The sequence below is a fragment of the Dinoponera quadriceps genome, unplaced genomic scaffold, assembly GCF_001313825.1.
Source record: "Dinoponera quadriceps isolate SergipeBrazil2010 unplaced genomic scaffold, ASM131382v1 scaffold1471, whole genome shotgun sequence".
Classification (NCBI taxonomy): Eukaryota; Metazoa; Arthropoda; class Insecta; order Hymenoptera; family Formicidae; genus Dinoponera; species Dinoponera quadriceps.
The window spans coordinates 350-16,360 of record NW_014555591.1 but is presented as its reverse complement, the minus strand read 5'-3'; the positions used below and the strand labels follow the sequence as shown (position 1 = coordinate 16,360).

General features: G+C 41.9%; 1 protein-coding gene across 1 annotated transcript; it reads right to left on the bottom strand.

Annotated features, from left to right (window-relative positions):
• Positions 1 to 11,514: 11,514 nt before the first annotated feature.
• On the bottom strand, positions 11,515 to 15,593 carry LOC106744757. Its single transcript, XM_014619776.1, has 5 exons — positions 15,226 to 15,593; positions 14,628 to 14,775; positions 14,476 to 14,558; positions 13,668 to 13,824; positions 11,515 to 12,521 (listed from the first exon to the last, which is right to left on the bottom strand). The coding sequence occupies exons 1-5, from the start codon at positions 15,286 to 15,288 to the stop codon at positions 12,319 to 12,321; spliced, it is 654 nt and encodes a 217-aa protein (XP_014475262.1). The 5' UTR covers positions 15,289 to 15,593; the 3' UTR covers positions 11,515 to 12,318.
• Between the last annotated feature and the right edge of the window lie 418 nt (positions 15,594 to 16,011).

Here is a 16,011-nt window from a genome sequence, read left to right as displayed (position 1 = left end):
GGGTGGGTGGGTGGTCGGCTTCGTGTGTGGGTAGCCTGTGCGTGTGGCTCTTCGAGCGGCACCAGGATCTTCCAATGAAATCGCAGCGCATATATATACCGGGTGGTACATCCCGGCGCAGACGCGTTAGACGAGCCGAGCTGGCGGAAGGGTGCGTACTTCCACCTTTTCGACTTGGGGTGGCGGTGCCGCCACCGCCGCCGTTGCCGCCGCGGCCGGGGTGTGAAAATCAGGAACGCGAGCTGCGGAGGAGCGAGATGAGGGTGGCGGGGAGTGCCGGCGGTGAGTGAGAAGCTGAAACACCCTCGGGGGTCCAGTGGACTGTGGGAGGCGGGTGCGGGCAGAGGAGGATGAGGGCGCGGGGATGGCTGGCGGCCGCTCGAGTGAGAGGGAGAGATTGCCGCCATTTTACAGTGGCGCGGATCTGCATAACGATCAGAGACTGTCGTGTTTATCAAAGCTTTTCTCCGCCATCTGCATAATTTTCTGCCGCGCCGGGAACGGCGAGAAGGGGGTGGGCGAGAGAGCGGGAGCGTGAGGACGGCGCGACGGGACAGGATGGCGAGGGGGAACGGGAGGGATGGCGGGAGGGAGAGGGGGTGGACACCCTTACTCTCCGCTCTCGAGTGCATTTTATGTGCACGACTTATGAAACTTTAACGCCCTTACGAATAAATTACGCGGGTAAGCGCCAGCCGCTGCAGTCTTCCGGACGCGTGATTGGGCCATTTGCATTCGAACCGAAAGCGGAGTTGAGGAAAAAGGGATAAAAAGGATACGCCGTGTCGATCTTACGATACGGGAGCTGTTTTATTTACAACTTTATTTCGCGCTTTGTCTTATCCCTCCCGGCGCTTGATAAAACGCACGTAAGAAGCATTCTTGTTCCACGATCGCTCTGCGACAGAATGTGAGAGGACTCTTTTCACAGTTCCTTTTCAGACGAATCCAAATAAATATGATACATTTATTTTTCACGAATTAGAATATTATTGTATACCAATAAAACATAGCCAATGATAAAATAATATCTGTATTACAGTATCGCAGCAGCAACATAAAATGTTTTACTCACGTCAATCGAGATCTCACTTGAATCATTTTTAACCGAGCCTCGAAAGCACGAAAATCGATCTCTGTCGAAGTAAAACGCTGGCCCAGGACATGTGTGTCACGTCAGCATCACGGGCGAACTCCCAGAGTAACCGTTAAGGAAGAAAAATATTTAGTGACAGTCCCCACATACCGAAGGGGTGGTACCCGTTATTAGGGTTCTTATTAGCCCAGCATATGGACCAGAAGGGCGACTTGAGATAGCGATCAGTTTAGCCCTCTTAACGATCGCAGCTACACGCGGCAGTTTGCAGTAACAGGTCCTATTTCAGAGAGATCACAGATAGTCGTAATCTGTATCGGCCATCTTCGATCGCGATAGAAAGATGCAAATGCGCTTTGCTCTCTTCCAACCGCAAGGGATGAGGAGAAAAAAAAACATATAGAATAAAGCGTAAGCCGCGACAAGCGTAACGCTACACTTCATCCCCCGGTGGTGTATCCTTCTGTATATTTCGGGATCCATTGATCCCGATGATAAAACGTACTTGATATTTCATAACTTCGTCGAGCCACGAGCAACACGAACACGCTACGCGCGCTTTATGATCGAGTAGTCGCTCGTGAAAACCGATGCGTCACATTTGAGATGAATCACCTAACGATTCGCAATAGCTTTCGTAATTTTCGTTGCAAAAATAGAGTTCTGCAAAAAGCACGGGGACGTCTGTGATGAACAACGATAATATCTCAAGTAAACAATTCCACGATGACATCCACGATGGCGCTTTGTACCGACAGATTCAACACAGAAACCTTTCGAAGTCGTGTAAAACGTTTTTTGCCTCCATTAAAAAGCTCTAAATATTTTAATAGGTTCAGTAGTTTGGTGATTCATTTCTTACTATTTATTTCTACCGCTACAATTCAGCGAAAGGACGATTAGAAACGAAGCTTGTGAGCCATCCAACAAAAACGTACCTCGATCTATAATATGCACACAAGAGCGTGAATAAATTCAAATTAAGCCACTCGGGGGTGTTTATCGGCTGAAACCGAACAAACGGAACGGTCGAACAGTTACCGCGTTAGTTCACCTGATTTGGAGGCTTAATGAGCCCGTTGACACTTTGATGCAGGGCGTACCGCGTGTCGCCGGGGAATTGCCAGCTCAATAATTCAGAGCTCGGCCGTAATGGAACTTGTCCGCGGGACTCGATCTATCATAGGAAATTGCACGGAGCCCTTTTACCGGCGCTCATAAGAAACATACATATTAGAGGAATAACGGCCGGCTCGCTCGTAACCCGCTCGTCTGTCGTTTCGCCTTCCGAGAATTGATTAGGTCCCGGAAATCAAACGGACGGGCGTGTGGGTGCACACTCGCGCGTGCGTACGTGTGCGCCCGAAAGGACGGCGGAAAAAGTAATATCTGCAAAATGTGCAACGATATCGTCGGTATAGCACGCGGAACGGCGAACGCGATACAGGCCTGTCTGTATACAGAGTGTATCTGAACTCCACCGACAAACTTACAGGACAGATCCCACGCTGAAAAATACGTCAAAAAGTCTTAGTAAACATGTGTCCGCAAAAGTTTGGTTCTTGAGATATGGCCTTCGGAAGATGACAACGATGAGAGAAAATGTGTCGCGATAAAAGCGGGTTAAGAATACTGAGACAACACTTTTTTACTTGTTTTTGAAGATAATATGTATATACACGCATCTTTATCCGATATATATTAAATGCGCATTAATAAGGAAGATAGATATTTTGAATAATTTTCATAACAGTATGTGTCTGTTTGTACACGATTTAATGAATAAAATATATTTTTTCTAACTGAGATTGCGGCAGCTATATCTCAGAGACTAAGCGTTTGGAGATATATATTTATTATATTTACTTTTTTACTTATTTTTTTTTTACGTGGAATCAATCCTATAAGTTTGTCGATGGAGTTCAGATATACCTGTATAGTCCAAAACATTCCAGCTTTAATCGCCCTTTTGCGCAGTCTTTTGCATATAGGAGAGATCGAAGCATGCATTCATCGGCTCTCTATAATCCACTTTTCATTAACGAACATTCAATCGAAGTCAACTCGTAATCTCCGCCTGAATAAATTTGAAAATCGAGTTCAAGTTTCCCCTGAAAAATGGAAACGAAAAATAATACGAATATTTGCGCTGTTATATTTCGCGCGGAGAGAGCACGGTTTTGAAAAATTGCTAGATTTCCGGTCGCGCACCGCTCGGCGAAAACAGCGTGAGCGGCGGCATTTTCGTTAAGAAAAATTCGACGTCGAGATTGATCAAAGCGTCCGTAGATGAAAAGAGCTGGAGCAAATCTGTAACGCTCTGTGTAGCGCGCGTTCCATCTCGACCGAAGCCGAAGTCGACCAGACTTTAGCGGCGCGCTTCTCGCCCGTCAGCAGCGCGAAATGCCTCGGCGTCAAAAGCAAAGCTCAGAGGCAATCATGAGCTTTCGAATGCAAAACAGCAGCTTTCGCCTAGCGGCACTCGGCACTTTTACATTTAAATGTAAACTTGCTGAGTGCGCGCCGCAGAGCCGCCTCGCCGTATCCTCCCCCTTCTGGGGGATAGCTACCAACCTACACCACCCCTTTCCGCTCTCTCCTATCACCCCTTCTTCCATCTTCTGTCTCGCACTCTACACTTCTCCCTCCCGAGGACGTAGGCGATATGGCGGAGGCGGCTGGATTTAATATTTTACACCTCAAATGTTCGGCGCGCGCGAGAAATGCAAAACAGCCCGACAACCACCCTTCCTTTCCCCCGTCGCCCTTCTCGCTCGCACCTAACCACCCACCCACCCAGCCATCCACAACGACACCCTCTTTCAGCACGGATTGGATTTAAAACGCGCTAATTTGTCGAGCACGACACGACCCACGCTTACGGGCTCTAACGTGTGGTCCGTGTGGGCTCGCACGCCACACGAACGCGCGCGGCTGCGTGTGGCTATGTGTGCGTATGTTTGAGTGTATGCAGGTGCGTCTGTGTGTGTGGGCCACAGTGGGCCGCATCTAAATTTAAAATCTGCTTTGCATAATGCCCGACCCCGTCGCCGTGCTCGTCGTCGACCCCGGGACCGCCTAATTGCGGGCTCGTTCGAGCCTCGTGTCCCTTCGACACCTACGGCGGCAGCCGTTCTCGAAAAACCGGCTCCTTCCGCCGCCGCCCTCGGCTCACTTCCGTCGCTTTGAATCGCTAGGCGAGATAACGTGGCCGTTGTGTGTCTCTCGTCGCTATGATCGATACGCGGCCGAGCCGATTGCCCGTCGTGCGAGGCGTGAACGTTAAGTGACCGGTGGTTTTGCTCACTTAACACCGAAATTCTCAGGTTCGATCGAATTAGCTAAAGTCTTGATACTTGAAGGCGATTTACTCGTCAGTTACTTGTTTCTTCGACGGTTTTTTCGAAGAATTCGACGACCGTTTTGTTGAACGAAAATCTAAGCGCGATTATTGCACAGCATCTATGAAATCTTTCGGAGTAATTAAGAGGATGTTAAAGTAATCAGTGGTTACATTACAAGTCCCAGTATTCTCCGAAATAGCTTTACAAAATTAAAAGCCTTTTACAGTGTAAAATGCACTGAGAAAAAAATAGTTGGATCTACAAAATCGGCGGTCATCCTCGTTCAAAAAAATGTTATGTTCACTGAACAAATTACACATTAGCGCAATAATATGTTGTGTTGATATAATTGCTGAGCAAGTCGTAATCATTGAGTCACTTGATAACTCATTACAGGAATTATATAATTTGTTCAGTGAACTAAGCATTACGCTTGAAAAAATTGTTTATTTAAGTAAAATTTCATTGATTTAACTATTTTTTTTCTCAGTGTATGCTTACAAAGTGCGGAATGATAAACTGAAAGTTGAGATTGAAAATAAGTCAAAAAGTGTATTTAGTGTTGCACTGTTTGGTAAGTACAGCTCATGGAAATTCATGGAAATGATCGCTTGATATCAAACTTTTACAGTTTGTATGTACAAAATGACTGTACCTCGCACTTTGGATTATACTAAAGAACATCCGTGTATTAATAAAGCTAAGATTGAAAGTCTAACAAGAAAGTAAAGTGGTCGAACGGGTTTTGTGCATCTGAATACGTGCAGCGTAGATGCAGAATGATAAATAGAGTAGTAGTAGTAGTTTATAACTCTCTCTCTCTCTCTCTCTCTCTCTCTTTCTTTCTCCTATATTATTTGTTCGTTCTATCATATCTTCTCATGTACTTTTATATCTTTTCACATTTAAACATGCTTGCTTTCATATTATATTTAAAATGTCAATAATTTGCCGACATTTTTAGTTCCACTCAGGCGAGGGCGCTTTCCCGTCGAAGTTTAGTCACTTTAATATCCCCTTAATTAAGGTTGAATTATCATGTAGATTCCTACGTTTTAATGAACAAAGCGACTCTTAAGTCACTCCGACAAAAGTCGGTACTTAAGTGCGTCAAGTCGAGGTCGGGTATTTTCGGTTCCCGATGCTCATTGCGATTCGCACATATGCGCGCATTTAAGTCGTGCGAAAGTCTGGTAGCGATTTTTACGCTAATTTGCCGCACGGTATCGCCAACGTAATGCCGATGCACCATTGAATGGTAATTAAAATTGCCGCTGAATATTCAGAGCGACCGCTTTAAAGGCGAATTTGCCGTCGGACACGGTACGCCGCCCCATAATTTACATCCATATAAGTGCGTCATTGGCGCACGATATTGTTCGGCCAATTGCCAACAATTACCAATTACCAATTACGCAGCGCGGTAACGAGGCGGTGCGCGTGCAATTGCTCAAACCGCCGCAAACCGACGTACGTGCGAGAACGCCGATGCCTCCTCGTTCCGTGGCCGGAAGTCGATCGAAGGAAACTTATTTCGAGCTGTTCTTTCTTAGCGGAGGATAACGATTGCGGCAATTTAGTCCGCACGTTGCAGCGCAATATAAACCAATATATATCGGAGCACGTATCATATACATCGATATCATATACTTCGCGGATCAAGATACAACGTTTCCTCGTACTTGGCCGAGGAACGAAACGCGAAGTTATTTTCTTCTTTATGGAATAACGGAAAGCGTCGCTTTAAAGACCACGGATGAGTCGAGGCTGACAAATTTGAACCTCTCCGAAATTCGGTCGTGACCTTGTATGAATGCTGAAACTCGGGAGTGTTTATTATTTAATTCAGCGCAACGACTGATATTAATATTTTCACGTTTTCATGTAATACACGAAGTTCATTCTATTTATGTAGATGGTTAGCGATTATTCTTGAGCAACACTCTGAATAACTCTTTAATATCATTGACAAAGTCCGTTGACTGTGTTATCTGATAACTAACGTTCATTGCATTAACGAGCGAATTAAGCTAGCAGCGTTATCAAATCACCGTAAATTTTTCCGTCCTGGCTGTCGTAAAACGCTTAGTATTGTTAATACTTGGAAAGATTCCAAGATAATAGGTATGCTATTTTTATCACTGGATTTAACAACATCCAGAATATAAGCAGAGTTCACCTAAAACCTTTGTTAGATGGTACTTGCCTTTTAATTTGTTGACAAAAATTCAGCAAATTGTAATTCTTGTGTACAACTTCTTTATTTGGATAGTTAAATTTTTATGAATAATTAAACAATTCACCAGTATGAACGGTATTACTTATTTAAACAAAAGAGTTTAAGATTGTAATAACTTTACACCCAGCTTTGGGATGTGTAAAAAAAGTTAAAAATTAAACAATTCAATTTTGTATAAAATGGTATTTATTCAAAAGTTATTATTGTATTACTTATCTACATTCTTTGAATTAATTCGCAAAAAAGTATTTCTTATAACTGAAAAATTGATGTTTTGCAATTACCGCTCAGAGAAAAATATTTATCTGTCCTAATTTATATTGCCGTATAAAATATATCGTCGATGTAACATGTAGAATTCTTTCTGCCTTTCTGCAAATACACGCTTCAACATCCCGCATGCAACCGTAAAATTTTCGTCCCCTTGCGGGGGTGCGCAAAACCGGACGCGGTCATCGCATGTCCCGCTGTTCGAGGAAAAGTTCGTCACGGCGGTCACGAGCGGGGTCGTTTCGCGACGTGCTTAATGTACTATTAAACGCAGCCATTGTGTCGGCGATCGTCCATCGCGCTCACAAATTTGCTTCCGCCGCGCCCCCGTTTGTCCCTTCGGTCCGTGTACCCCTGCAACCTCGAAGAAGGATGAGCACGTGCCACCCTCATTCCGACGGACGGACAAGATACACGAGATACCCTCGATTTCAACCGCCGTTCGCCAGGTCTCCGGTCATCGATACGCGTTCTCGAATTTCCATTTACGAGAGAACGGGGGAAAAAAATCGTATATCTCGCGGGACAGAAGTGGCATTCATATGCTAAGACGTTCGGCCGAAAATCCCCGGACGTACCCCCGCGGAACGAACTTTCAGCAGCGGGCTTCGCGCGATTTTCCTTGGCGCGGCCGTAGCGACGTAGCCAAAATCTTTCAGACCTTACGTAACGATTATTCATGGAGCCGTCTCCTTATTCTTATCGACCTCTCATACCGATCGCGTGTATCTCCGCGTTATTAATATACATTAGTTGCAACGTTTATTTCGGGTAACGTTAAATCAATTAAAAACATTGTGGCATTGCCCAGCATAATTAAATGCACAATAGAAATCGCTAATAATTAATTTGGCGATTGACTGCAAGGTAGAAAATTTGATGTTAAATTTAACACATTTCACATGTCCCAGACGGTCTATTCAAATTTTTGTTATTTTAACACAAAGTGAATAATATGTTGAAAAATAATATAAATGTTGTGTTAAAAATTAACGTAAAATTAATACGTTAATCGGCATTGAAATATAAAATATATTATTTCAACACTTATGTTGAATATCGATACAATATAAAATTTTGAGATAATATAAACAATATGTTAAATTAACACACAGATATATAAAAAATTTGATACATTTTAACAAGGACCGATTTTAGCATAAAATACAAAATGTTTTCTATTAAGTGAGATTAAAATCTACCTCTCCTAACTGTTTCGTTGGAAACCTTCCAAAAAGAAAAATTACACATTGACTGTATTTGTGGACATTTACGTTTGTATTGACCTGTATTTGTGGACATTTACGTTTTATTCGCTACGTGGTAGCTATAATCATTCTGTGCGGGCTTCCCACAGTTCTTATCTTGTCATAAGCTATTGAATCTTACCAATGTTCCGGAATCGTCCGGCGAACAATCATCAGACGGAAAGGCAGAAGAGAGAGAGAGAGAGAGAGAGAAAAAAACGTTGATGCAGTGTCGCGAATGCTGGGATTACCGAGGGTCGACGATGAATCGACTTCCATGTGCGAGAAGAGATGGACATTCCGATGCTGACGGTTATAAAAATTCACACGGAAGAGTCTGCCCGACAAAGTTTGCTCAACGAAGTTTGCCCGTTGGACGTACTTCGCTGGGCTGTACAAGTAATGACGCAAGTTTTCTACCTTTCGATAGTGACCTTTATTTTCCGATGTGAGCCTCTTATTCGTGAATGTGACGAGAATAATAATCCACCGGATAAACTTTTCAATACTACTCCTCGATATATTTTTCAAAGTTGCGAGTGAAACCATGATTATACGTCGAGGTCCTTCGTTCGGAGGAACCACGTTGTTGATCCGAGACGCGAATACGGCGAGGTCGACGATTTCGTCGTTTGTCCATAAATTAGTAATCTCGGCTCAGTGTTGTGAATATCAATTTAGTGGCAAGCGACGCGCGATAAAACTCAAATAAGGGAGCCGGACGGTCCGCGACGACGCATCGAGGAGAGTGCATACCTCTCGCCACCGTTACTGGCAGTTTCCTGCGATAACCCCAGCATTATACTCGTCGTCCCCGGCGAACGGGACGGGGAGTTCACAATGGTCCACAATGACTGGGCCAACATTACGAATTAGGCTCGGTTACGCGTTTATTGCCGATTCCGGTTCGGGCCAACGGCGTCGGTGCGCTTTTCCTCATGCGAGTCGAAACGTATCGGCGATCGGGCGTCGCGTTGTCCGGCACCGACGCCACTGCCAAGACGAGAAGTATTAGCATTGGTTAGCTTTATGGGGCGTTCAGTTCCGCCGTTCTCTCTCGTTCTGACTCCCTGGCCCGTACTCTTTCGAAAGAGCGAGACCGGGGAAATGAGAGGGTAGAAGAGAGAGAAAGAGAGAGCCCACCACGCAGTGCAGATCAATAAAATCTGTCTGTCTAGAAAAGTAATGCCAAATCGGCTCTTCGTTCTCCCGGCACGAATAAATACCACAAAAGGAGCGGAACAACGAGCGATGGTTTAAACTTCGACGATAAGTCTCCGATCTTAACGTGGAATTTTCGTTGCTCGCGGGTATCGCGGAAATGATTATTTCCCTCGGCGAAGTATTATATAGGGAGATAGAAATAAAGAGAGAGAGAGAGAGAGAGAAAAAATATCGATTGTATCAATAAAAAAAGTACTTCGAAGTCATAAAATATTCAAGGGAATACCCGGAAACATGACTAGATAAAAATGATAAGAAAAAAAACGAGTGTGCCGCCTGAATAACAGAAAATTAATTACTCGCGTCAAATTTACATAACAAGCGAATGCGGCGACGGCAGCGAAACATTTTCGATCTTTGCCTGGTGCGTGCGTTTTTACGGGATTATTGATATACGAGTCCCTTTCTTTTTTTTTCATCGCCGTCGGTGACTGGCGACAGTCCGAGAGGGTGGAAATTGGGGCGCGGTAATTATTAATCAATTCCTGTATTAATTGTTTTCTGGGCGGCGGGCTTAAGTGGTATGTTGTGTTCTGGTTCTTGGCAAGCTCTGCCTCGTAACCAGCTAAAGTGTCATGCGAGAAGATTAATTACGTCGCGGCTACGTTTTATGTGTGTCATACGAGTGGGTACTCTCTTCTTCGTCCGCTCGATACGACTCAAAGTAGGCGAGCCCACGTGAAATCGGTTTTGAGGAAATTCGCGCAGGTGAACGATAAAAGATGATGCGAGCCTTGAAGAGTGTGTGAATTTAATTGCCTAAAGTGATTCCGACGCGGCAATATGTACGCTACAAAACATTTTGTGTTAAAAACGGCCTACTGAGATGTTGTGTTGCTTTAACATAGAGAGTGTATTAAAAAGTACACAAATATGCTCGGCATATGCTGACAAAGCGAATATGTTAATTTAACATTATATTTGTGTACTTTTTAACACATGTTAAAATGACATAAAATTTCAGTGGGCCGTTTTTAACACAAAATTTTTTACCGTGTACGAATGCTCGATTCATTTATATTCTCAACTCACAAATTTTTATAAGTAACTATTCGCAATACCGGAAAAGAATAATTATAATGTTGCTATATTGTTTCCTGCCATGTATACTCTTCTAAACGGGAGGAAGTTGGCTAGTTGCGATCTAAGATAGGGGTAAAAGGTCATGATATTTTTGGCAAGTAAGCATGAATCCCGTAGGGCGAAGGTCTCATTAGGCGTCTTTCTGAGGGCAAACTTTATCATTTCTCCGAACAGACGTGACTCGCTGCTTGTACTCGACAACTGTCGGGCTTCCTTCCTCGCGGAAGAGGAAGGAGGGGGGGAGTGGAAAAAAGGGGTGCACGAAAATAAAAGAGATCCGCGGGAATGAGATTTCGTCGGTGCTCCGTTTCCGAGCCACGAAAGAGCCAAGTTAGTTTTATTTTACAATCCATCGGCTCCCGCGACACGCAGGGGTGAGCCTCGTCCCTCAGCGGTGGTGCGATCGAAGAACGACTGAGGAAGGGGGGAGGGCGGTAGGAGAGGTAGAGAGAGGTGGAGGAATCCTTCAGGATGGTTGGACGGGCCCTGCGACGGGGGTGGAACGGCTGTCAACTAGTGTTTTAAAAGTTTGCGACAGCCTACAAATTGACTCGCTCAGTTCTTTTTAAAAGCACCGGCAACCAACCACGTCGCGCAGCCGTCGCTCTCCGTCTGTCTCCCCGGCGTCAGGACCGTGTCGACGACTGAAAAATCCAGAAGTATTACCTCGTCATGGGAAAGACGGACTGTCTCCGTTCGACGAAAATATTTATTTCCGCTTCCTTCAATTTATCAAGCGTCGCTTGCTTTAGTTTCTCCCCTTTGATAATGAGGAAAAATTTATTTGTAATGAGTTTACTGATTGAAATAGACGAAAACTGCATTATACGAATTTTATGCTGCAGAAGCTGAAATTTTGTCGTTACATCTATATACATTAGAAAATTTTTTTTACAAATAGAAGCAGAAAGAAATATTTGACAAACGAAATTTTAAGACGCACAATGCGTTTTTATTAATAAAAAGTAGTAAAATTGACAAAATGTAATAATATATAAGTGTGTGCTGTTGGAGCGTATTTTCTTGCAAACGCGAGTCCACGAATCCAAAATACGACAAAACATCCGCAATAAATTGCACCAAGAGAACCTTTATCTATTATCCGTTACGCTCTCGATCACTATTCTCGGGAGTATTGCGAAAAGTTGGGGCCATTCTCGGACAAATCGGCCTCTATCCGGAGAGACGCACGATTCAGTATAGCGAATATGCTTGCGTGCGACTCGAATCCAGGAAGTTTAAAAGTATTTCGACGTAAAACGTGGCCATTTCTCATATTTTCTATGCAAGCACGCTCCACCGAGGGCGCATTTGATACACTCTATTAGCCGCATCTCCCGACTGATTTATGGAGTTACTCTCTGCATTATTATACATTTCCCCCCGCTTCGAAATCGGGATTCGCAGCGGCGAAGTTTAGTGGCTCGCGTATATTCCATTAAGCAAAGGAGATCAATGGATATCCTACCGGCTTAACATCTAAATGCTCCCCGCAATACCGCATAGCTCGCGAATAAATCAGTGACGTCGGCGAGACGCCCGCTGGCTTATCAATCGGTAATCTTTATTTTACATTATAAAAGAAAAAGTTTTGTCTCATATGTAGAAAATAAATATACTATCTCTAGCACAAGTCTTTTGAAAATCGCGATGCCAAATCAACGTTCGCGGAGCATCAGGAAAATGCTCTTCGCCACTTCACCACATTGTTCTTCAAACGTTTTCAATCGTGAAATGTTCACAACACTTCCCCATTAATGAATTCATCCGAATTGTTTCGTAATGTACAATTCACAGTTCTTCACGCGCTTCCTACTATTTTAACAAAGTTGTCGGTGGTCGCGGTGACTCGAACATCGAGAAGTTTTGCGAAAGGAACGATGGTGTCTTCGAGCAGCTATTTACGGGTGTCGACAAAGTACTCGATATCGTAGTTACGTAGTCCACGTGGTCTTGTTGCTCATTGAACCATTGTTTTCGAGCTGCTTGCACAATCACCCAGAGATATACGCTTAAAACTGAAATTATCGATAACTTTATCTTCTCTTCATAGAGAATTTAATATATATTTATCATTTTACGAAAATCTCAATTGATTTTTCTATAGCGAGGATTTTGTATACACGGAAAAAAAAGTTTCTTCGGATTTAATAAAATTTCTTTAATTGAACAATTTGTCTTTTAAACCGAAGTAAACAAACGAATGTTTGATTCAACAAACAAAATTGTTTAGTTTCTTAAACGATAAATATCTTTACATCAAATACATATTTCTTTTGTATTTTCATCCAAATATTATAATGACTGTCACAAGCAATAAATTATTCAAAAGAAAAAACACTATGTTAGAAAACTATTAAAGAACTTCTTTCTGTTTCAGTGGAACAATTTTTAATATATAACAAAATCATTTTTTCATTTTTTTATTGAAAACCAAATATCATTTCTTCTAAATAATATTGTTTTTCTATCAAATAACATGGCTTACTCTAGTGAAACCACAACATTTTTCTTCAGATAACATGATATTTTATATTAAATTATGTCGTTTATATTAAACAAACCCAAGTCAAACAAACACATATACTAAATCCAAAGAAACCTTTTGCTTTGTGTAAGAGATCATATATTGTAAAAATTGATTTTTAATACTGAATATTTCTTTTTAATTTCTTTTAAACATTAGATATATAACACAACTGCCCGATTTTGAGAATTAATATTTCTTTTGGGATTTAGAATTAGATTAGTTATAATAGCTTTTTGCTATATGTGCACAATTGTATATATAATAACATCTAACGTGAACTATTTATATTACTTTTTTGTCTCTTAAAAATATCGTAGAGGCATAAAGAATTATATATACCAGGCATTTCAACAAATATAATTATACACTAACATATGTGATCCTTTATGGTTTATATATATGATTTTAATATTTTTCATACAAAGAGAGAGGAAATATACTCACAAAGAGTATTATCTCATTTTTCATGAAATTTTAATTAACTTATATTTTCCCCTATCGAGAACAAATCTCGACATAACAATAACAATTTGCATCTTTTCTCAAGTATAAAACTCACAAGAACGATTTGAAATTCACGATTTTAGCTTGGGTGCTCGCAATCGCGAAAGAAATTAGAAACTTAGGTACTCACTTAGATAGATGCTAGACACCGGAACGTACCACATAGATTTCTCCAAAACATCATACTGTTGCTGGCTGTGTGTAAGGTGGATAGATAACGCGACGGATTGATCTATTATGCTAATCATTTGCAAATACATCCAAGGCACGGCGCACTTGTGTCTTCTCTGTGAACGTACGCGGAAGTTAGCGCAGTTGTTAGCGAGTGGCGACAAGGTTGTTACGTGCCCGAAATATATCTCGCTATATAAAAAGCATTTGACGAATCTGTATTCGATCGGCGATGTGCGCCTTTGCGCTCGACCTTTATCGTAAAGAAGATAGAAGAAGATAACGGAAGCTGTAAACTAACTGTCGTAAACAAAGCGTTGCGTGGAAATCTTTTATCCTTTAACGTCACATACATAATCTATAATTACGAAATTAATCTTCTAAGATAAAAGTACCAATGTCTGAACACGTAAATTCAAATTTTCAACGTAATATATATATATATATATGTGTGTGTATATATATATATATATATATATATATATATATATATATATATTTGTATATTTCGGAGTTGTAGGTACAATTCAGTACGTGATNATATATATATATATATATATATATATATATATATTTATTTATTTATTTATGTTTATATATATATATATATACGAATATTTTATGTTTAAAGATGAAAAATTCATATTTAAAAACCAAAACAACGAGAATGTCTACAGTTAGGCACGTCCAAGTATTGGTACTTTTATCTTACGTTCAATCGGAAATTTAAATCGTTAATTCTATGCAATGTATTTTGAAGAGCTCACCGACATCGATCCCAAAGCTAGACACGCGCTGGCTAACAAAAATAACAGAGCATACACAAGGAAGCATGTCATAGCAGTTTGCGCTGAAACATACACGATGTTCTGATATCGTTTGCAGTAGCAATTTATGCGTCTACGCGATCGACACTTACCTTTCTTCTGCAGCTGCGTATTTCTCAAGATCTGCATCCAATTCAGTCCTAGCACAGCCCATATCTTGCAGGAATCAAAGAACTCCTCATCCCCTTTCCTCGAGAAGAAGTTGCTCATCACCAAGTTTATCATTAGAATCGATAGAGACTAAGAGAGAAAACAAACAAAAAGCCGAATGACGATGGGAAGTACAGACTTCCGATATGTATGTTTTCAATTTAAATACTCGACCTAGTACTCGCGAATTTTTTCTTTAGGCGATAAACAAATTCGACTAATCTCCGACCTTGTTCATTATTAATAACGTTGTTATTATGTGTCTTTGCTTGCTGTTAACGTGCAGTAATGATTGAAAAACAGGTTTTCATCATTTACGTCACTGAATAATGCACCTTAATGCAATCATGTTACACAAGCGATGATCTCGTTTCCGAGCACTGTTAGCAGCGAGATGTTATGCGCAACACGATTTATCTCCGACGCGACTGCGTTCGACATCAATATACGATGCAAATCGCACCATCTTCGGATGCACGACGGAAACGTACAGTGAAAAAAAAAGACAGAAAAAAAATTCCCGAATAACCTCGAACTCACCATCGTGTACGTGCCGATTATCCTCGCCGCTAACGACACGCCGATGCAGCTCAACTTATCCATAGCGAATGAAATTTTTCGTCTGAACGCGTTGCCTCACCGACACGGAGTGCCTGCGGTTCCACCGGCGACGCTTTTCGTGTTACCTCGTCAGACAACACTTGCACGATACAGTGTAAAGGTGTAAACACACACGGCTGCGGGTAAACACACGTTTAGAGCCGCAATCTTCGAAACAAGCTTCGCGCACCGTCGCGCCGTGCGAACGGTCCCGAGTGTCAAAGCTGTTAACAAATATTCCGCGAGATTCTGATTCGCGTTCGCCGTCTGATTACCGTGACGATGCTAGGTGAAGGCCTGGCGCCTATAACGGGCGCCACACGACTCTATCTCGCTTTCAATTATCGTGGCAATATCGTCTCACCTGCGTCAGAAAGACGCGCGTCAATGATTCACGTCAGCGTCGTAATAATGATAATCAAGTTTGTCCATAGCGTTATCGTTTTATCGTCGCGTCTCTTGGGTGGGAACGTCTCTGCTTGTCTGCATTGGCTTCTGAAGCAATTATTAATCTTCTTTTAAAATTTCATGTAGCACAAATATTTAATAGACATTCTAGGGATGTCCCAAGAATATTCAAATATCTCCGAGATATTTCTAGAATGTTTTTTCATCACAAGAATCACAAGAATTCAAATTCGACAAAAATCGCAAGAATTCAAATTCGACAAATTGTTTAAATCGAATTTGAATGAAGACAAATTTTATGATATACTATGTGAAGTT